Source organism: Strongylocentrotus purpuratus, unplaced genomic scaffold, assembly GCF_000002235.5.
Source record: "Strongylocentrotus purpuratus isolate Spur 01 unplaced genomic scaffold, Spur_5.0 spur5_scaffold_3, whole genome shotgun sequence".
Lineage (NCBI taxonomy): Eukaryota > Metazoa > Echinodermata > Echinoidea > Camarodonta > Strongylocentrotidae > Strongylocentrotus > Strongylocentrotus purpuratus.
The window spans coordinates 15,628,956-15,650,418 of NW_022145609.1; the positions used below are offsets into that span (position 1 = coordinate 15,628,956).

At 38.3% G+C, this 21,463-nt stretch overlaps 1 protein-coding gene across 1 annotated transcript in view; it reads left to right on the top strand.

The window, feature by feature from the left end:
- Positions 1-21,463, top strand: part of LOC100894098 — a 49,797-nt gene that overhangs the window by 27,087 nt on the left and 1,247 nt on the right. The window contains exons 10-27 of the mRNA XM_030996144.1: positions 7,080-7,251; positions 7,728-9,055; positions 9,435-9,753; positions 10,053-10,146; positions 10,585-10,824; positions 11,238-11,383; positions 11,950-12,046; positions 12,588-12,894; positions 13,352-13,502; positions 15,025-15,326; positions 15,825-15,980; positions 16,646-16,940; positions 17,594-17,652; positions 17,822-18,711; positions 19,119-19,292; positions 19,877-20,014; positions 20,616-20,747; positions 21,097-21,302. Coding sequence (XP_030852004.1) covers positions 7,080-7,251; positions 7,728-9,055; positions 9,435-9,753; positions 10,053-10,146; positions 10,585-10,824; positions 11,238-11,383; positions 11,950-12,046; positions 12,588-12,894; positions 13,352-13,502; positions 15,025-15,326; positions 15,825-15,980; positions 16,646-16,940; positions 17,594-17,652; positions 17,822-18,711; positions 19,119-19,292; positions 19,877-20,014; positions 20,616-20,747; positions 21,097-21,302 — 5,206 coding nt within the window. The remainder of the gene's footprint in view (positions 1-7,079; positions 7,252-7,727; positions 9,056-9,434; positions 9,754-10,052; positions 10,147-10,584; positions 10,825-11,237; positions 11,384-11,949; positions 12,047-12,587; positions 12,895-13,351; positions 13,503-15,024; positions 15,327-15,824; positions 15,981-16,645; positions 16,941-17,593; positions 17,653-17,821; positions 18,712-19,118; positions 19,293-19,876; positions 20,015-20,615; positions 20,748-21,096; positions 21,303-21,463) is intronic.

Below are 21,463 nucleotides of genomic sequence, written 5' to 3' on the forward strand. Positions count from 1 at the left end.
TTGAATCATCATAATCGTAGTTCCATTCACTCTTTGTCAAGTGATGTAAAGCTGTTGAACAAAGTGTTTTTGTTTGAATATCATATTTCTTTTACTCATGTACAGTATCATTATAGTTCACTTTTCCCCCTTTTTTTCGTTGCTGTATGAGTCATCAAATTCCACAAAGTGCCTTTTTCTCTGGACAATATGCAACATGACTTTTTATCCCAATTTATTTTGAGATTGATAGTTTAGTTGCAATTTTTCAAATTTTGATATAGTTTATAGTTTTGTTTTATTTTTGCTGCTTGAAATGGTTCAATATGTGCAATATACATGTATCTGTACATGCAATTCAACAAATATTAGCATTTAAATGATTATATTAGAGAATCTTTCATTTTGTGTTTCATTTTTATTTTATATTTCCTCCTTCATTAAAACAAAATTGTTTGTCATTTAGCATATTAGCAATAGTCAACAGCAGATTAATATTTAATATAGAGATCTTTTGGTGGAGTTATGAAATGAATAAATTTAACCTGTAGGGTTAATGGCATGTATTGTGATTAATTCGGAGGGCATTTAGCTTTTAAAGTTAGAGATGCTTTTTATGGTACTTGAAATTACTCAGGAGTTGAACAGAATTATACCTTTACCACAAAGTGTATTGGTACATGTACGTGTATCTATATTTTAGGTAAACATAGTAGCATTTACTGCTGTTAGCAAGTTTGAGTTGAATGTGAAATTAAAATTTGCAAGTGATTTCAAAGATAGATTTGCAGGTATGAAGAGACCAAAAGCATTAAGTGTGCAAACATTGCACTATTTATACCACCTTCATGAATATTGATTGAATCATAATTTATATCAATTAGCAATATTTGATGTTTCCAGAATCAACTTTTTATGTTTACTGCCATGTTTCGAAAAGATACACTAGGTATGAGGTATGTTGTGGTGTTGCTTCAAAGATTTTATCAGTAGACCATGGAAAAACTTAGATTGCAATGCTTCTAAACACCCTCCATACCTGCAGTAGATTGTTCACTAAAGACCTGTTCAGATATGGCACAACAAAACCACATCATTTTTTTTTTTGTGAAGACGCAAATTCCCATTTCTGTGTAAGTCCTTTGTTGTGCGCATTTGCTGTTCAATTACACATTTTAAAAATGCCGAGGCTTTTATTGCAGCAGTTTACTGTATCATATCTGAACGAACCTAAGTATGAACAAATAATTCATAGACTTCTGTTCCCCAACAGCTATACTTGCTACTTACATGTAATAGTAAATAGATAGAAGAAATAGTCAAAGAATCATGTTTTGTTTTTTTTAAGTTTTGTCAACTGAAATGAGGATATTTTTGACAAAAATTCCTCCACTCTAAGAGAGAAGTCAGAAGAAATCTGTTTAAGTTAACCTCAATATGCACAGTTATGTTGGAAAAGTAAAAGTGAAGAAATATAATTTTACAAGTATAAACACTAATTTTTTAGTGTTTATTCATTATTATTATATATACATGATTTACTCTCCTCTTAGTCTTTAAGCCCAAAACAACATTTTTCATTGGCTCGTTATATTTTGATTTGAATATAGGGACATAGTAAGATATAGAGGAAAGCATTTTACAATTCATGATACAGGTACAATGTATGTCTAATGCGCACATAGATGCAGACGAAATTTATTTGCATTGCAATATTATAATGATATTCATGATTATACCAACATGAGAAATTGGTGCTGTTTAAGGTGAATAAAAAATATCTGTTATATTGTATTTCAATTGTTTTGTTATCATTGCACTTCATATTTGTGTTGCCATTAACAGCTTCTTTTCACTATCATTTGTCTTCCCAAACCTCCACCCCCTCCCTCTATTGCCTTCTCCTTGGTTGTCATGAAAAAGTTAGTCAGAGAAGTGTTTGAAAAATCACACATATAGACAAAGAATTGTGTGAAAAAAGCGCTCTCCATCTCCTCCTCTTCTTCCCTTCCTTCTACCTCTTCCCTCACTCTCTCTCTCTCTCTCTCTCTCCCTCTGTCCCCTCACTTCTGCCACTTACTCTCTTTCTCTCTCTCTCTTTTTCTCTCTATCTTTATGTCTGTATATCTCTCTTTTTGTCTCACCACTACCGCCTCCCTCCTTTCTATCCTCCCTCTTCCCTCTCCTCCCCTCTCCTCACCCTCCTCCCCACCTCCAACCCCTCTGTCCTCTCCTCAATGCTTTATTTTGCTTGCCTCCTCTAAAATACTTGTACAATAATAGATAGCATTGACAATCAATTAAATGATAATTGGATTTTTGTGTAAAAAGACGAAAATGTTCAAGTGTCAAAACAAACATGGATGTAATTATTTGCATATTTTCTTTTGGATTAAAAGTAATACAAAGTTTTGGGAGATTTTGAAAATTGGGTGGATAGTGAATCTTTACAATTTTGATATATTTGGATGCCCCTGTGGATGTATTATAAGCACTAAAAAAAATAGCCCCTAAAACACTTTTGTTTTCGTGAAAAATTGAATATAAAAATTTACCGGTGCTCCCGGTAAATTTTGATAAATTTCAAATAGCGCCTATGGCCGTACAATGGTAGCTGCGACCATGAAAATCTCGGAATATGTAGTTGGGATATATAATTTCCAAACGGGAATAGCTAATCGGTCGATTTTAGTCAAGAAACATTGTTTCATAGTTAAATTAATATCTTGACCTTGAGAGGAAGCTATACAACATAAAGAGTTTATTATTTATAATTTCATAACTTTAGACTCGATTTCAACCGCGACAACGATCAATGTATATTGTAGGAACGTATATGCTTCCAATATGTTAATTTGAACCAAATTCATGACCCCATACCAAAACTTTGTAATACCTTTAAGATTTCAATTTCATGCATTTTGTGTAGGGGAGAGGAAGGCAAGTATCAATTGTCAGTTTACTTCTTTTCATTTTAGAGGCATCATCCCACAACTACCACACCCCCCCCCCCCCCCCCCTCTTCTTCTTTTTTTTTGGGGGGGGGTTGTTTAGGGTCCCTTCCCCATGGCTGTTATGAGTGGTAACATAAGAAAAAATGTGCTCGCATGTAAATTGCCCCGTCTTCATCACTAGTCATCCCAAGGAGTCCCAACCTTCCTTAATGATATATGGCCTCAAACGCACTTAGTTTTATGTCTACTTGCATGTTACTATTAATGCATGTTTGATATGCATGGGTGACAGATGATGAAATGATCGATGGAAATGCAATAATATTTATTGACATAATACTTGTGTCGTTTATGTTTACCAAACTGCAATGCAGTTATGCTGGTAAATACAAGAACAAACTAAGAGGTATATCAAGACAGCGTGAGGAAGAACAAGACTTTCAGTAGACCAGTGACTTGAGTTGGAGCCTACAACCTCCTGGTTTTGAGGGTCTCTGCATGGCCTACCGTTCTGTCCACCTCCTTATAGCTTGAGTACAGTGGTATGTTATGGGAAAAATTCTGAACAATCAGAAAACGTGTAATGAAAGTTGGAGATAAATCAGGTGAAAAATTGTCAAAGATCAGACATTTTTATAGAAAATTACAACACATTTGAAAACATGTCTCATAATTCCATCAAAAGTTTTGGAAAGGAATCTTCTCAAATTTCAATTAACATAAATAATGAAAAATTAATCTATGTACATGTGTGACATGGCGTAATGGTAATGCCAGCTTCCTCTTATTTTTAATCTGTGCTCATTTAAAAGAAACAAAATTAATAATTTGTTTTTTGACCTTTTATTGCCAATTTTATAGGAAGGTTGATGGTATACTATTTTTTACATGAGGGTTTCATTACCACAGAGAGAGAGAGAGAGAGAGAGAGAGAGAGAGAGTATCGTCCCTATTTTCATGAATTGAGAGAGAGAGAGAGAGAGAGAGAGAGAGGGAGAGAGAGAGAGAGAACGAAATGAGAGAGGAGACAGAGGTACTCGATAATCAAGTTCTGGTCATTATTATGGGCTATAAATATTCATAGGCCTACTCATTGGATACAAAATCAGTTGCACTATATAGGAAAGAGTTGAATTGTAGGTTATCTTTTCGTCGCAGCCGGTGGCTGAATCATCGCAGTGAGCAAGATGTACAATAGTATAAATAAAAGCATACATATATTGAAAATATGAATATACAATGATTTTTTATAAGGGTATATTAACATGAAAATGATAAATGAACTTACATAGATGAAGAACATACATACATTCATAAATATAAGGGAGCGGGGGAGAAGGCGGAGGCGGAGGAATATAGACCGGTTTAGTATATACTTTTTAAACAAAGGTTGTTCTTGAAAACCTAAAATCTTGGCCGAGCTTGCCTAACATATCAACAAGTAAAGTACTTGGAATAGATTCCAAGCATACAGGTTAATAATGGAATAACTCGTCACCGTGACAATTCGTCCCTATTATACTAGGTCCTCATGAAAGAAACATCCATCAAATCTAATCAAATCTTGAAATTGCACGCCCTCTCTAGTCTAGAACATTATAACATATTTGACAACCGAATAAACAAATTATTTTCGGATCAGTTTTGGACTGAATGAAGAGTGCCAGTATCAAAATATTGAAGGAACGAGTAAGTTTTTGTTTTAGAATTCAAAACACAAACAAATGTTCACGATACCCACGTATTTCTACGAGTGTTTATTACAGAAGATGAGAGTAAGCCTGAATAAACCAGAGTAGCCTAAGAATATTATTAAATTTCTGCGGTCCCACAAGTTACAATGTGTGTACTGTTCGGAGGATCTATTGTTGTTTAATTTCTGATTGCCTAACAGTAGGGAGGCCAATGCCCGGGCGTAAGGCTTCTACACCTACGATTTGTGCGCTCGTCGCCCACTTCAAAAAATTAGCAAAGGGAAAAAAATGATGTAAAAATAAAAATTGAAGAAAATATGAAAAGAAAATACAATTATACATTTCACAACATACCTATAATCACGGATCTGTAACAGTCTTTCACCATTTGTTGACAATCTTGCAGATTTTGACGTTTTTTAATCCAATAATTGTGGTTGCAGACGACCTTGACGCACTCGCACCACCGACTAAGAAAATCCTAGAGGGCGTAGAGGTTTGCTCACTAAAAACCTTCTCATTGGCAGAAGGTAGACCCTAAAAATATGGGATCCGTTTTGAGTAAAGAACTTTTGATAGAGATCAACATTTCAGATGTTCACAATTGCCACTTCTAACAACTAGAAAATATAAAGAAAAAAGATAATATCTTTTTAAATACAGATTTTTACAAACTGAACATTCGAAAGTAGATAGAGTACGATGTTTCTGTCAATCTTGCGTTGGTTTGAGCCCTATAGCTACATCCATCTCAAAATGAGAAGGAAAACAGTGAACAGTGACGTCATTGTTCGCGCCAAAAATAAAGGGTATTGCGACATAATCTGAGCTCCGGTCAGAGCGTGCCCAAAGCGTAGTCTTATTTATAGACCCTAGTACCTTATTCTCACAGCACTAGATACGAGTGTCGTGCAGTAATGTATGAGAAGTGTTAAAAAAGATATTTCAGTAAAAAAAAAAGTCTACGTGAGCAGTCTATACTCCAATTGAGAATTGAAATGAAAGCCATGATTTGAAGGTGTGTGTTGTATATGATACATGGTTAGTGAGTGTGTATGTTACGTATAGCGAAAGGGAGAGAGAGAGAGAGAGAGAGTGAGAGAAATATTAGTACACGTACGTTGCATGCATGGATGTGCGCTATGATTGTGTTCGCTGCAAGATGGATTTTAATTGGACCTCGTAACTTCTCGATCGTTGATAATAAGGAATACTCATGAGGAAATCAAATTATTGGAATACACATCTAAGGTAAATATCAATGAATTATATATATTTCTTTCCTTTTTTGAACCATCGTCTTCGGCTCGTAGTAGTAGAAGATGTAATCGTTCGCACATTGATGGCTGGACTTCAGCCTGCATCGGGGCTTGCCTGTGTCGGTGGAGGGATCAACTAAGAAGAAGAAGGTGTGTACGTGTGCGACCGATTCAAGGCTAGCCGCTGTTGAGTGATAACTAGGCGTTGTGGCGTGCGCCTGTAATCCAGCTATCAGTGGAAGTTACAAACTGATTCAGCCGAGAACGCAGGTTCGAAACTGAGTCACGTCTTTCGGATGGTGACGTTAAAAGTCGGTCCCCAGACGTAAATAATCATATCTGATTGATACACGTCTGTAAAAACCCAAATACACACACACACACACACATTGCACTTTCGCGCGAAGTTTTAAACTTCATCATGAACTTTGTCCCTCGGGCCTGTCTAATTACGAACGTAACTTTGCGACATGAAATATAATTGTTTCAAGGCTCTTACGTACGGAAAGGCGTAGAAGGAAATGGCTACAAACCAGCTGGATATCTCCTATTTGATGGAACCTATGGAGTCGGCAGATGGGTGGATTTTCTTAGTGAAAGTAAATGCTTTCTTTTAATCTTAGTTTTAGTATAAACAAATTAGTAATTAAAAAGTTAGATTTGGGCATTGGCCTCCCTACTAACAGTAACAGTTGGACTAGACTAATAAGTAGCCTAAGGCTAAGATAAAATAAAATCTTGTTAATTTGTTTGGAGTAGATTCTAGATCTATTTACGAAACTACTCAATGTTGAATTTTTGAATGGATTTGTTATATGGCGTTTTGTTTTTCTGCCAAAAAAAATACAAAATGAAATTGCAGTGACCTTTTTTTTAGAGGTGTTTTCTTTTCAGTAGTCCTGCAATGAATGCTCACCAAATAGATGGGCCTGTGAGTGGACGTGTGAGGGGCAAAATTGAGTGAAAAGTTTTATCTTCATCAAATTGTTAAAAAGTTGTAGAATTTATTCATGGACAGAATGTTTTGGAAAACATGCAAGTCTGTACCGGTACTTCCAAATTATTGTTTTAAATGTTGCAAATCTTTATTTTCATTTTTTTTTTTTTTTTTTTTTGCCCGTGTGAAAAATGGGAAGCACTTAATAGTTGAGAATATTTGTTTTTATGTAGTTTTTGTTGTCCTACCAAATCAGGAATGCAAGGAATGCAATGGAAGAAGATGAGGAGGGTCGCAGGTTACCTTCAGACATGCAACGTGATGTCAAGAAGACCTCTCAAGCTCAAGCACCCGTTGTAGGAGGAGGGAAAAAGAAGAATGGTGATATCAAGAAGCTAGTCAGATCTGAAGTCAAAAGAATAATGGAGGTGAGATTTCTGTGTACAAGAAGTGATTCCCATATTCTTGATTGCTCTGTAGACATGGACATTTCTTACAGTTTTGATTACAATAACAATAAATGAAGTCATGAAGATTCAAATTATTTTGTGAAAAAGTAGATAAATTGTAGATTTGAAGAGGAAGTCTACATGATTGATGAATCCGACACATTGCAGGACCATGTAAGGAATATGATCTTATGGGGAAAATGATATTAAAACTTTTTTGAAATACTCTTCTCCTTGAGATGGTGTCAGAAAAATTGCAGTCAGGGTTGAAAGTCAGTTCATCCATAAAACTGGTATTTTTATTTGAATTTACAAACTATATGAATACATATGCATAAAACGTGATTATTATGATTTCAAACATTCTCAATGTTCTCAGAATAAATGATTATGAAATCGAAAGGAGTTTTGTTTCAGTTGTAAAAGAAAATATTGTTGTTGATTTCTGTTTGAAGGCACAACACCAGTCGATGATGAGTATGCTTGATACAGCAGGGACATTGATACTGAACAACCTAGAGCAGACCACCAATGGACAGCAGCATCACAACTCCAATGGTTCCTTGTCTTCCAATGAACTTGAAAGTCATCAGAACAGAATGGATCAAATTCTGCAAGTGAGGCATGAGCAGCAGTCAATAGCAGGCCCTTCAAATGTGACAGAAACAAAGAGGAGTCACGGTGTTGGAGGGGAAAGTTTCAAGGGCAAGCGTACAAAGGCTTATGATGGGGAAGGTCAGTTTGGAATGGGTGCTGATGTGGCTGTACAGGAGAGTGCAGGAACTAATGGAGTGCCTCCTTTGAAGCTGGAGGACCTGGCAAGCTCTAGGGAACCTCGTTACCACCAAGGAGGAGGTCAGCAGTCTGTCAGAAACATTCCAGGAATGATTACAGAATTTCCACTGCTAACGATACCGAAAGACAGCGGGAGAGGTCGAGAGGGAGGTTTGGGCGTGGTGGGGGGTAGCGAGTATGACTTGATACCCACCAGGGAAAGGGACAGTGCAAGGGCTGCACTTCCTGACAGAAAGGATATAGTGCTGTTAAGAGTATTACCAGAAAGGACAGGTGCTTCCTTGCCACCGAGGAGGGGTCCAACCGAACCACCACTGTACAAGCAATCATTTACTTATGATACTCGGACACCACGTGGCCAAACACACTATACCCCTTCAGGAATACAACCGCAGATAATCGGTGGGATGCCTTTGCTCAGAATCCTTCCAGAGAAAGATTATAAACTTCCTGTCCCTCATCACTCTAATCTCCCCTACTCACAAATGGCTCAACCCAAGATGATGCATCCTCCAAACCCGATTGGTCAGCATGGCCCACCTGGGCACACTCCACGTGAAGCATGGGGGAACCCGTCGGCCGCAGGGACAAATTCGGCTTACCATCCTCAAGGCAAGATTGACATTCCACTGTTGGGGATTGACACGAACAAACCGTTCCCAGCAGCGCCTCAGTTGATGCATCAAGTTCCATTGAATAGCCAAGTGCAGTCAGAGTACCATACCAAAACAGAAAGAACTAGAATAAACCTCCCTCTCTTATGTCTGAAATACCCTGAACCGCAACGTCCATTGCAACCAAACTTTCAAAGGCCTCTTCAACCCAAACTTCCAATTGTTTCTCCGGCGGAGATCCTTGCCTACCAACAAGAGAAAAGGAGGCGAGATCTAGAGAGGGAGGAGGAATTAAGGAAGCAAAATGGGGGACCTATGCAACTCTTACATCTGGAACCAGAACCAACAGCAGATGTACTTGCAACAACCTCTAGGTAATGCACTTTATTTTTCATCATTTTATTCAACTTATTCCTTATGTACTATTCATATCTTGTCTTTCCTTTCTTATATTTTCTTTGTATTATAAAATTATCCTCTTCTTCATTTTTCCATCACCTCTTCGTATATTTTGTACCATATTCAACAGCTCATAAACAGTTTATGCAGTTAAAGATGGTTCAATTCCATTAAACATATTTACATATATTCATAATGGGTTGCTGTGTTAGTGGGGGCTTGATTTTCAACATATATATTCAGTAAAAGATGAATGTGATGCTTATGATTTACCTTTTGAAATTCAAACTGTACAATTCTAATAAATGACTATCATTGTACTGATCTGTTGTTCACATTTCTTGTTCCTTACAGGCAGAGGAGAAGAGAGAGATTGGAAAGCAAAGAAAACGATCCTAGATCAGCACTTGAGCCGGGAGAAAAAGATGCAAAGATCAGAAAATCACATACCCAACCCAAAGACAACAGAAGAGGCAGAATATCTTCAACGGCTGATGACTTGATCTTAAAAGAAATTTTATCTGATGAGGAGGAGGTGAAGCAGACACGGCGTCCAAAACCTTCTCCAAGAGGACGGGTTGTCATGGTGATGCCCAAAGAAGATGAGACTGTGTCTTCAAGGCAGAGAGTAGATGAGAATGAGGAGGTTATGCTAGTGGGGTCTGATAACAAGGTTTGTTTAATCTCATCCATGCTTCAGTGGAGTCTTCATGCATTCATGTAGGAAATAATAATCTATCTACTACCAAGCAGAGATTAGCCATAGTTGTTTTTGTGGATTAGTGTCAATGCATTATACTTCAAGACAAGAAAACTGTGTAGCTTTAGCTGAGAATTGCTTAAGTTCCAGAAAGTAACAGAATAGACACTGGCCGCTAACCAAATATTGATTTTGTAGGTCACATGACATCTGGTATTGAATTTTTACACTAACTACGTTTACATTTTCCCCCTCTTTGTTCCTTTGTCTAGATGCAGTCGGAAGGCATACAGAGACCTGGAGTAGCCATGCATGATGTAGAGACTCAAGTTTCTGCTCTGGGAGCGGGTTATGCCTTAAAACCAGGTAGGCTTTAGAACATGTGCCTCCTTGTATAGGGGTTATCCCACCTCTATAATAAGCTCATTCAGCATATGAAGAAATATTGGCAAGGAAAAGGTACCTCTGAATGTGCTATCAAATGCACTATCGGGTAACGTTTGACAAAAATTTGGGGTACTTGGGCTAGATGGAGTGAAATGTATCAGATTATGGAGGTCTTTCAGAAGGGAGGGGGGGGCTTTGGTAACAAAAAGAACAACAAATATCAACCAACATAACCACAAAAAAGGTTTCTTAATTTAAGGAGGATGGAACAGAACTTTGGGCTCATTTCCTTCTAGTGGGTCCTAAGAAAGATAATCATGTGTCTTATGCATCCCACCCCTCACCCCCATACAGCACTGAATGTCTGAAAATTAGACTCTCATGCTATAATTGTGCCAAACATTGCTTTTGTTACAGGATCTCATGATGAAGCTCTCGAAGACCACGATGCTCGCCCTCTGTATCCAACCTCTGCTCAAATTCACTACGAGACCGTCATAAAGCTCCAACAGCCCCCTCCAGCGGTCAAAACAAGAGAGGCTGAGACGCAGATGAAGGATTTGAGGGAAGCAGGCACATCGATGGAAGGCAGAGAAGGCTTGGATATCATACAGGAAAGGCTTGCCAGAGGAAGGACTGACCTATCGAGAGAAGAAGGTAGTGGTTGTTCAGTAAAGGTGCATGTAGCAGCATGTTCTCTGAAACTGTCATGTCAGTATTTGCTGAGCAACATATGTAGCTAGGGTCACTAAATGATCTAAAATATGTTTGCTTGACACTACAGTTTCCTCCTAAGGATTTGTTGGTACTCTCTAACAACAGGAAAATCTGATTATTTGAGATGTCTGTGGATTGTGAAAATTCAGTATTTTGATTCAATCACTTTTCATTTTTACAGAATCTGGAAAAATTTTGAAAAATTCATGCATGCAAAAGTTTCTGGTTGTACAGCACATTGATAGAAATATTGTCAGCCTATTTTCCATATACTTCAGACCAAGTTATTAAGGGCTGAGTATTCAATGAGGTATTAATTCTCAATTAATTTGAATTTCATTGCTTTAATGTAGCCAAGCCGACACTGGAAGAGGCTGAGGAGCAGTATACCCAAGCAGCGACGGGTCTCAACAAAGCAGGGAACATTATCGCACCGGACATCTTCTTCGGACTCCGTTTCAGATCGGGAGAAGAGCAGGCATCTAAAGTAGGGCCAGACGTAAGAGAGCAAGTCATGATAATTTCAATTTCCTATTGACCTGTGTGTCCGGCCATCTATTGTAATAACTTTTGAAGTGACCTATGTGAACTGGTTTGTTTAGTACAGGCCCATGTAGCAGCATGTTTTCTTGATCACTTGTCTCTGTAGGAAGTTGTGTCATTTTATTGATGCAGATGCAAACCGTCCATGTTTTTTTTTCATTGTAGAATATATTCAAAACACAATTACATTCATCGCTACCTCCAAATTCCATCAATGCTTCTGAAATATATATGACTTGGCTTCTTGCCAAACACTGAAACCAGGTCATTTACCTTGTCATGGCATGAATAATGAGTATATAGTTCATTTTCCTATGAAAAATAAAATGGTTTAAAAAAAAAATTAAAGCATCTCTCTATCTCTCTCTCTTTCTCTCTCTATCTTTTGAGGGGAGGTTCTGTTTTAAAGTTGTTATAGTTTCTATAGAATCATGGAAATGTCTTAATATATAATGCTACAGCTTTTTGTTTTATTTATTTTAAAAACCTTTTTTTTTTGTATATCCCACTGCTGATTTATAGACTGGGCAGCCAGGCTCATCAGGGAGAGATTTCATTCATGTTGCTGATATCAACGCAGAGGATGTGTTCAGAGATATACCTCTGAGGAGAAGAAGAGGTGAGATGATGGAAGGGATGATGATTGTCATGGTGATAGTGGTGATAATGATGAGGATGGTAATGGTGGTGGGGTGATGATAATGATGGTGATGATGATGATTGTGGGGATAATTGTGATGAAGATGGAAATGATAAGGAGATGATGGTGATGATACTATGGATGATAAGGTTGATGGTAGTGGCGATGATATTGATGATGATGATGATGATAATGATGGTGATGATGATGATAAAGATGATGATGATTGTGGGATAATTGTGATGATGATTGGGGTAAGGATGATGATGGTGATGATTTTGATGTTTATGGGGATGGTTGTGATGATGATGGTATCAGCACAGAGAGGATGTATTCAGGGATATACCTCAACATACTGACTCTGAGGACTACAGAGGGAGAAGAAGGAGAGATAAGATGGTTGAAGTATCGATGAGGATGATACTGATGATAGTGGCAGAGGCAATGGTTGGAAACTGTGTTTAAAAGTTATTTCAAATCCACTCCTAATATAATCCATCCTTTTCACCCCGAATTCCAGAGGATGATGAATTCCAGCATCCCGAGAGAGACGGCTCACTCGGAAGATCACCCGGTGAGAAGGAAGCGAAGAGGAGGAGAGGAGATGGTGCACATGATACCAGTGGTGAGCAGGAGGAGGACGAGGATCAAGCAACAATAGCAGAGCTGCACTATAACTCCCTCTTCCACCGGGATGCTGTCCCTGCAGATGGTCTTGCTCTGCTGGAGGAGGATGGGGAGGAGGAGATGGACGGATCGGAGAGGAGGAAGAGGATTGGTGATGAGGTGACAAGGAAACTACTGGAGGCAAAGCTTGATAAAGCAGAGTGAGTATATAAATCTAGTAATTAGTTGATGAATTAATGAAATAATCTGCTTTTAACAAAGCTGTAAATATTGTGCTAAAAGCGGCAAAATTATTTTCAAAAACCATCCACAGCTTACCATATCTGTTTGAGGGAACGATTGTTTAATTTTGGGGCTTCGCTTAAAACGATGGAATAAAAGTTTTTTCTTTTTGAAAGTTGAAAGAGATGTTTGAAGCCAAATGCAGTTTACCTCTGTACTTTGTTTGACGTTTATTTATTTTTCTCCAAATGACACTTCCTAGCAACCAAACATTTACTGAATGTCTTCTGCCAAGAGCCGGAAGGGTGTTGTATCTATGTACAGTATGAGTTAACATCTTTTGACATTTGGCAGGCGATAATCATTTATGATATGATCTTTATATTGATTGAACAATTCAATTGAGATGTGTGTTCCGACCTTCTGTTACTCCAGGAGAGGAATGAAAGTTGCGTCAGAGGTCGGCTCATCTCGTAACCAATCCAAAGATCGCATCCAGCATCAGCTAGCCCAGATGAATGAGAGATTAGGAGCTATTGATGAGGTCTCCCAATCCATGCAGAGGGATTTCAATAATACCAAACTGGTGAGCTGCTTTTTCACTTCATAGGTTGCTCATTATTTGTGATAAATATTCAGTACAGTCTTGAAAGTATTTTTAATCAACCTACTAATTAATTGGGTAAACAATTTGATGATAACATTCTAAGTGGTAGTCAAGGAAAAACATAATTCCTTTATTTTCCTAATTTGGTTACACCTTCATGTATGTGACTATAAAAATAAAATTGTAGATTTACTTCAGATTGCTTTCATTTTCAAGACAATCATATTTTTTTTTAGCGTAGTTGACTTTTAGGACCTTATGAATTCTTGTGCTCAGTTTAAAATAACTTATGGATGATAGATGCACCATAAAAAGCACATTTTCACTAAGTTGCTGACCATGTGTTCTACATTGTATTACCTTGTATTACCTTAGATGTTTTTCTGAGCTGAATTGTGGTCCTTTTACAAGTTTTAAGATTGTAGGCCCTTTAATATTAATATTAATATACAGTTTGTTGGCTTTTCTTTTCTATTGGATTTTTTTATGAGAATTGTTTTCATTGCATTCCTGATGAATGACAACACATCACATGTTTGTACAGATGATCCGCTTACCAGCTCATAATACACATATTTCCATGACCACCTGTACATCGTATGTGACTCGTCAGTCATGTCAGTCTAGTAACTAATAGCGCTAGGAAACGAGTATGTTTACATTTGTTTTCCAGGCTCATTGACTACACTTTGTTTACATTTCCCAAAGTCAGTGCAAACAGGAATGTTAATATATCTACCTGCTCCAAAATGAGCAATGAAATTGTGTAAGTTCGAATAGAACTGATTATCTGCCCATGCACAGAATAAAATATATTTGGGTGAATTGAAATGCAGCCCAGCCCCCCCCCCCCCCCCCCCCCCCCCCCATTTTCAAAAGGCTTTGTACAGACCTGCACAAGATCCTACCTAAAATACAAAGATAAATATTTGCTATGTGTCCATTGTATTTCTTTTATTTGCCAATAAAATTGTCATAAAAATGAAAGCATGAATGCCACACCCTAATAGGGTGCGGCATTCCATGCTTGTTCAAAGTCCTGATACCAAACTCTAAGGAGTTTTATTTAAATAGCTGGCAACTGGTATGGTGAGTTTATTATGAAAACAATGATACATAGCAACACCTGTTCATGGACTTCCAATGGTGTTACAATGGATTACACACCTAAACACACAGTGCACATTGTTATAGATCTTACATTTCAGGCAGGGGGCTTCACAGATCACACATATCTTCTTGTTATTAGTCTATTTTATAGCAGTTCCTATGTTTGCATTATTGGAAATGCATCCACATTTCTGAACACAAGTAAGTAGGAATTAAATCATTCTTTAAAAAGTATTTCTCTATCAGAAATTGCTATTCCATAGTCTACATTAAGTCTTACGTGTAAGATTTGCCTGTAATGTGCTTGCTACACTGTATACAAGTCTGACTCATATCATCATCTTGTTATTGATGCCAATATTTTCTCTTTTTCTTTTATTCTTCTCTTTAGCTGCTTCATACCGTTGAGAACCTGTCAGATGCCATGGCCCAAGGACCAGCCGACGCAAGGCCAAGACCAGACTACTCCCTGAAAGATTACAAAGGACCCAAGACTGATGCAAGCCCTGATGCCCCACCCCCTTCATCCGATCATCGCCATGGTGATGAAGATGCTTGTCAGAAAGATGAGAGAAGAAAGGATGAGGCCAGGAAGGGGGATAAGCAGAGTGATGTAAACATTAAAGAAGAGGAGAAAAGGGAGGAAGATGAAAAGGAAGAAAGAGGGGAAGATAAGGAGGATGATGCTGAAAGGTAATGATCCTGCTTGTGTGTATACCATCTAATGTAAACATATCACTGTTAAAATGAGATTATTACATTTTTATATTTTTTACAGATTATATATTTACAGATCATAGAAATACCATTTCTAAAATGTTCTTTTTGTACTGGATTTTATATGGACTGGTACAAATATCTGTAAGATAGAGAGCAGTATAGAGATTTTAAAAGCTCAATGATATCCTAAGAACAAAAATGATAGTCTCAAAACCCCTTATACCAATATGATATGATGGATAGCATGTCATTTGAATCTTAGTATGAAACAATATGTAATTGATAGGCAATCCTGATTTCTTATTTGCTGGTCATTGAATCCAGAAAGAGACAGAAAAGGCTAATCAAAATAAAACAAATAATAAGATAATCAAAAAGAAAATAAAAAAAACTAAACAGCTTTGTGTGTGAATTTAAACAGAATCTACCGAATTCATTTGGTTTTAATGATACATTTCTTGCTTTGAATAGGACATTACTGACGGAAGGAGACTTGACCCTCGGTATCTCTGGTATCAGTGGGGTCAGTGACATCATTGCGGAGGTCATCGCCGGGGACGATGTGGACGCCGATGAGTTTGGACTCACAGAACGGCAGAAGAGAGCTGCCAAGAAACGCGTTCAGACGAGATACATGTAAGCTCATGAATTGAAGCGTGAAGTATAGAATCACATATTGGGATATCTGAATGATAGTTATATGTTACATGAATGGTTGAGTTTGCATACTGTTCTCCCTGCTAACTGGTAGGATTATTCCTTGAAATGCACTGTTGGCTGATAACAGCTGCCGGAGCTAAAGCTAGGGGAATAATTTCCAAAGCTCTTTAGAAGCGCATTGAGACATTATATAATATAATATGCGCTATACAAGAATCGAATATTATTATTACTACATATAACTTCTAATACTCAAACAAGCTGTGTATAATATACAGGTATCTGTGGTACAAGCATTTTTTGGATGGTCTTTAAAACTCTGTAACGTGTCTCTTTTTTGCTCAAAAGGCCATAAAGTTGCTTATTATGCAATGTAGAGATATGCTGGAATGATTGATTGATGAATTGATAATTCTTGTGTTCATTCATTATGGATGTGATTGATAAATTACTCTAATGACCTATATATTTTATGATTCACTGAAAATGTATGGAGAACTTGAATAAAGGAGAGCTGATTTTATTGATCTGATTGTTCAGTAGTTCAGCATATATGCATTTCTTTATAGCTCTAAATGCAAATATGATATATTTTAGAAAACTTCATTAAGCATTCTTCTCTCAATCATTTTTAGGCATGACAGCTTCAATGAAGAGGACTTGGCTGACATACCGCTCACCAGCCTGACGGACAGACAACTCCGTCAGCTCCTCTCCCCTCGATCAGCCGCCTCCCCCGAGGAGAAGACTAAACCCTGGCCCTTCGCTGCCAAGCCCGAGGGACGCTCTGCAGAGGAAAGACAGAAGATCAAGGAGTGGATGGAGAGAAAGAGAGCACAGCAGATAGAGGAATATAAGATGAAGAGGGGAGAGAAGATAGAGAGGGAGCACAAGCCGTTCAGACAGAAAGCGGACCCTTTGAAGCAGGTATGAAGTGGGCAAGAATAATTTAATTATTTTCTCCATCAACTCGTTGTAAATGAGGGCTTGTAAAGCAAAACAATCTATAATTAGAAATCAGAGTGAATGATATGGTAAGAAAGGTTCCTTGAGGAATTGAATTCAAAGATAGCAGTAGTAATAATATATTATTTTACATTATGTTTGGCACAATGTTCATTTCAATTTTGAGTTTATTCTGTTTTAATAACTTTTACCCAGGATTTACATGTAGCCATCCCATCCAATGAAGATTGCTCGAACCATTTAGAGAATTTAATCCTAACCCAATTTTCTTTCAGGAGGAAAAAATAATGAAGTCCCAGGAGGAATGCTTGGTATTGGCCTAATAATGCTTGCTGCGCTCTTTCCAAATGTGGCATATAGATGCAGGGAATGCTTCATTGCTTTATTTATATTACTGCACATTCGATTTCCCTACTTTAAAGTGGTCCCCTATTTCTTCTGTTAATGGAGAGCTGATTTCATGAGATAACCACCTACCAGTGACCACGCAGGGAGGTCTAATCCTGCCTGGCCAAACTAGTACAGATGGGCTTTAATAATAGAATTATGTTTTATTTCCACTTGCTGATCATCATACTATAACATGCTTTTTTTTTATTTGATTCATTGTTTAGATTCCAACATCAACCAAAGAAATCAAAAGAGCAGAGGAAGAGAAGAAGACCAAAAAACAGTAAGTAATCAGTGATTTTCTGATCATCAAGACATTCTTAAAACTGTAGCAGTTATTGTCTCAGTCTTTCCTATGAGTGTTATTTATGAAATAAGAATTTTAGTTTACACATATTTTTGTCAAAGATTCATTTCAGCTACATTGTTTGTGTCCATCTCCCTTTATACAGAATCAAGACTCGGGATTACCATGAGGATAGAATAGCTCAGGCTAAGGACCTCATGGGACAGATCTTTGAGGACAAGCCCAGCCTGCCTCCAAGACCCTTGATAGAGCCACGGAAAGACCGCTCCAACAAGCTGAGAAAGCAAGCAACATCTTCGATGCGAGGCACAGCTACTCCAACAGCCAGACATACTCAACGTCCATCGTCGAGAGCGGCAGCAACTCCACAACCGTCGGTAAGAACTGCTGCAACACCGCAACCCAGAACTGGTGCCGACTCCAGGATGTCGTCAACTCGGCTACTGGGTGATAGAAGTAATGTGGTGAGGAATGATGGGCGAGGTCAGCAAAGTGGAAGGCCACTGCCCAAGGGGACCTACATGTTCATCGACAGTGAGGCCTACAGAGGTCCTGCAGCGGAAGGCAACAGACGTGCAGATGATCATGAACACCACCAAGAGAGAGGACAAATTGAGGATCGGCGACAGGAGCATCCTGCATACAGAGGTAGCACTGACAGGAGGCCACCAGGAAGATCGCTTCGGGCTAGCATGGAACGTTCTGTCCACTTTGTAGACCCTAGACGGTCAAGCGAGGATGACCTGCAGCTGGTGCTTGCAGAAATGTCTGACCTAGTCACACCGCGTAGTGAAGATGATGAGGATGACCAGGAGAACGCTGGCAGCCATCAAGAGCTGGAGTCTGCAACTGGGACGTACCATAAACCCAAAGCGTTCACAGATGTTGTCAGGGTACAGAGACCAGAGGCCACCAGGAAGAGGGAAGGAACTCCGAGGAAAGCAAAGACGTACACTGATATGCTGCAGGAGATGAAGGCTGAAGTCACCTCCAGTAGGGCACCATCATCTGTCAAGTCGAAGCAACGATTGTACGGTATGCACTTTTAAATAATAGATATACTTCACATGTTTTATGATATGTGTAGAATTCTTTAAACTGATATTCTCTATTCCCCCAATCAAAAGAAAAAAGAAAAGAAACAAATGTTTGAAACAGCATGCATAAAGATTTTGCTGCAAAAACATTTTGAGAGTCGCATTTCATGTTTAGTTCATTATTCCAATTATGAATATGAATGTGAAATAATTTTACTGTGCTGTTAATTTTTTCTGCTGTAGGAAGATTACATTATCCTAACCGTCAGTCCAAATGTGCTGTACAACAGTCAAAATTCTTCTGAAAGATTTTCAGCCTTGCCAAAAAAAGCACAGTTGCATATTTTCTAGCCAGTTTGCTCACAGAATATTCAGCATTGGTATATTTTTCGGCGATCATTTCAGGCTCCACAAGATTACCAGGGTGGAATAAGAACAGAAAGCAGTACACAAAGACACCCAAGACATACACAGAGAGGCTAGCAGAGATGAGAGGCGCCCAAGGCAGTGGGGGTCAGGGCACACGATTGGTCCAGAGGCCGAAACCCAGACCTAGTCAACAAGATAGACCAGGCACAGGTGATTTAACGATTTAATAAGAGAACTAGGTTACTTTAATATGCCACGTATCTCCTAGTGCTTCTTAATGAAATAGGACAATGTCATTTCAAGACCACCCAGCTCTTTTCTGTTCTTGTATTTTCTCAATAATTGTCTTCTCGATGCTTTACTTCCATTATCCTTTCCTTCATTATCTGTGCTACGTTTTTCACTTCTTCAACTCCTGAGCCATTGGTACATGCTTTTGGATCATCCATTGATTTCATATTTCGATTAATTTATTGCGAGGTATTGAGAAATGGATAAACCTTTTCAGCTAAATTGACTCAGAATAAATATCAAAATGGGTCTAGGGATGTCTAATACGGGTTGCAGCTCATCAGTAAATTATTTCCATTTCATCCAGTTTATAGTTTTCACATGTAGGAACTCTTAACCAGTTGCACTTTTGTTTGACAAACAAGCAAATGTAAATGTCCTAGATACTTATCCCCCATAATGTCCCCAAAGCAGTATGGCTCATCTGATAATAGTAGAAGAAATAATCAACACTGCCCTTGTAGTATTCAAACATTGAGATTTGTTATCTGTCCATCTTTCAGCTACCATGACGATTGGACAAAGCAGACGTCAGCAGGTGGAGAGACGAGGCATCACACCGGAACCAGGACCAAGGTCCTCTACACCCTACACAGCCATGCTGGCTCAACTCGGTAACTCAGGCACCCATAGGGGCAGAGGTATGTGAAGCTTTGAGACCTTGTGGCCATAAGTAATTGTTTCGTTTGTCAGAATAGATGTATGTTCATTAGAACAATTGATATTTTATGTAATGATGTGAAAGCTATAATGAGAGTGTGACACTAAAAGGGATTGATACATACGGACCCCCCCCCCCCCCCTCCCAACCACCACCACCTTTATTTCCAACCTTTAACATTTGAGAGGAGCCCAAGCCTTTTCGTGTTTTTAAACAGAAATATGGTATCATAATAAGTGCTGCAAATCATCATCTTCATCAAAATGTCAAATATGCAGACCCCCTTTATTTTTGCTCAGGCCCCCAAGAAAACAGACAAGTGAGGTACATGTATTCTGCTTCTTCAATATGTTGTTTGCATATGCAAATGTAAAATATTAATATTATAATCTGTAAAAATACACTGGAGTTCTGGTGTTGGTATTAATTTGAGGGGAACAAGTTGAAGTTCATTTGTTTGTCATGCAGTTTATGGGTTGCTTTCATGAGCAATGCTCAAACAGACCTGCAAAACCCTTTTGAAAATCACATTTCACTAAATCACAAAGTCACAATTGTTCTCCTTTTTTGCATCTTCACAGAGCCTATCGTCAGTCCGCGTGTCAACCCTGGTATGAGAGTCAAACCCAGAGCCCATGAACCTGTGCCTTATGTAGACAGACTCAAACAGAATGCTGCAGAAGCCCCTCCAACAAAGCACAGAACTGTTTATGGTGAGCATGGTTTGGGCTATTGTTTGTTACCCAAGTGGGAATTGAGAGTGTTATTTAAGAAAAGAACTAATATAAAAAACTTGACAAACGTATGTTTTTTCAAATGTTTTTTTTTTCAAGAAATCGGTGAAGTACCATTCCTCCTATAATCATGCTATATTAGGTAAAGGATTATCCCCATAAATTCTTCATATTCATATGAAATGAAATCCCTGCATTTCTGAGAAATAGTACTCCACTTGACTTCTTTATAAAAAAAAAACATCTGAAAACATACCTCTAGACTAAGGGACAGGCCCCCGCTGGAATTTTTGTTGGTTATTATTATTATAATGTTCTGCTGTTACAGGTGCAAAACCAGTGCCAACAGGAACGTACTACACCCACAAGGCGCCGCCCCTCCGCACCCCTTCACCCAGACACCAGCCGTACGAGATGGGTACGAGACAGCCAGGGAGGGTGCAGGATGAGATGTCCGATGTGAGCGCGCTCAGTCCATGGAGCGTCTCAGATGATGTGAGGAGGCTGTTGGAGGAAGATGACGACCTAGATGAGGTACTTTGTGATTCTCTTTTTTTCTTCATATTTGTTTTTAAATTTCTATGTAGCCAAATTTACTTTGTTTATATCACTTGATATTATAAATGATAACTTGTTGAAAAGAATTTACTTGTATAAGGAATATTTTTCTAATGTGTGAGAATTGGTTGATTTGT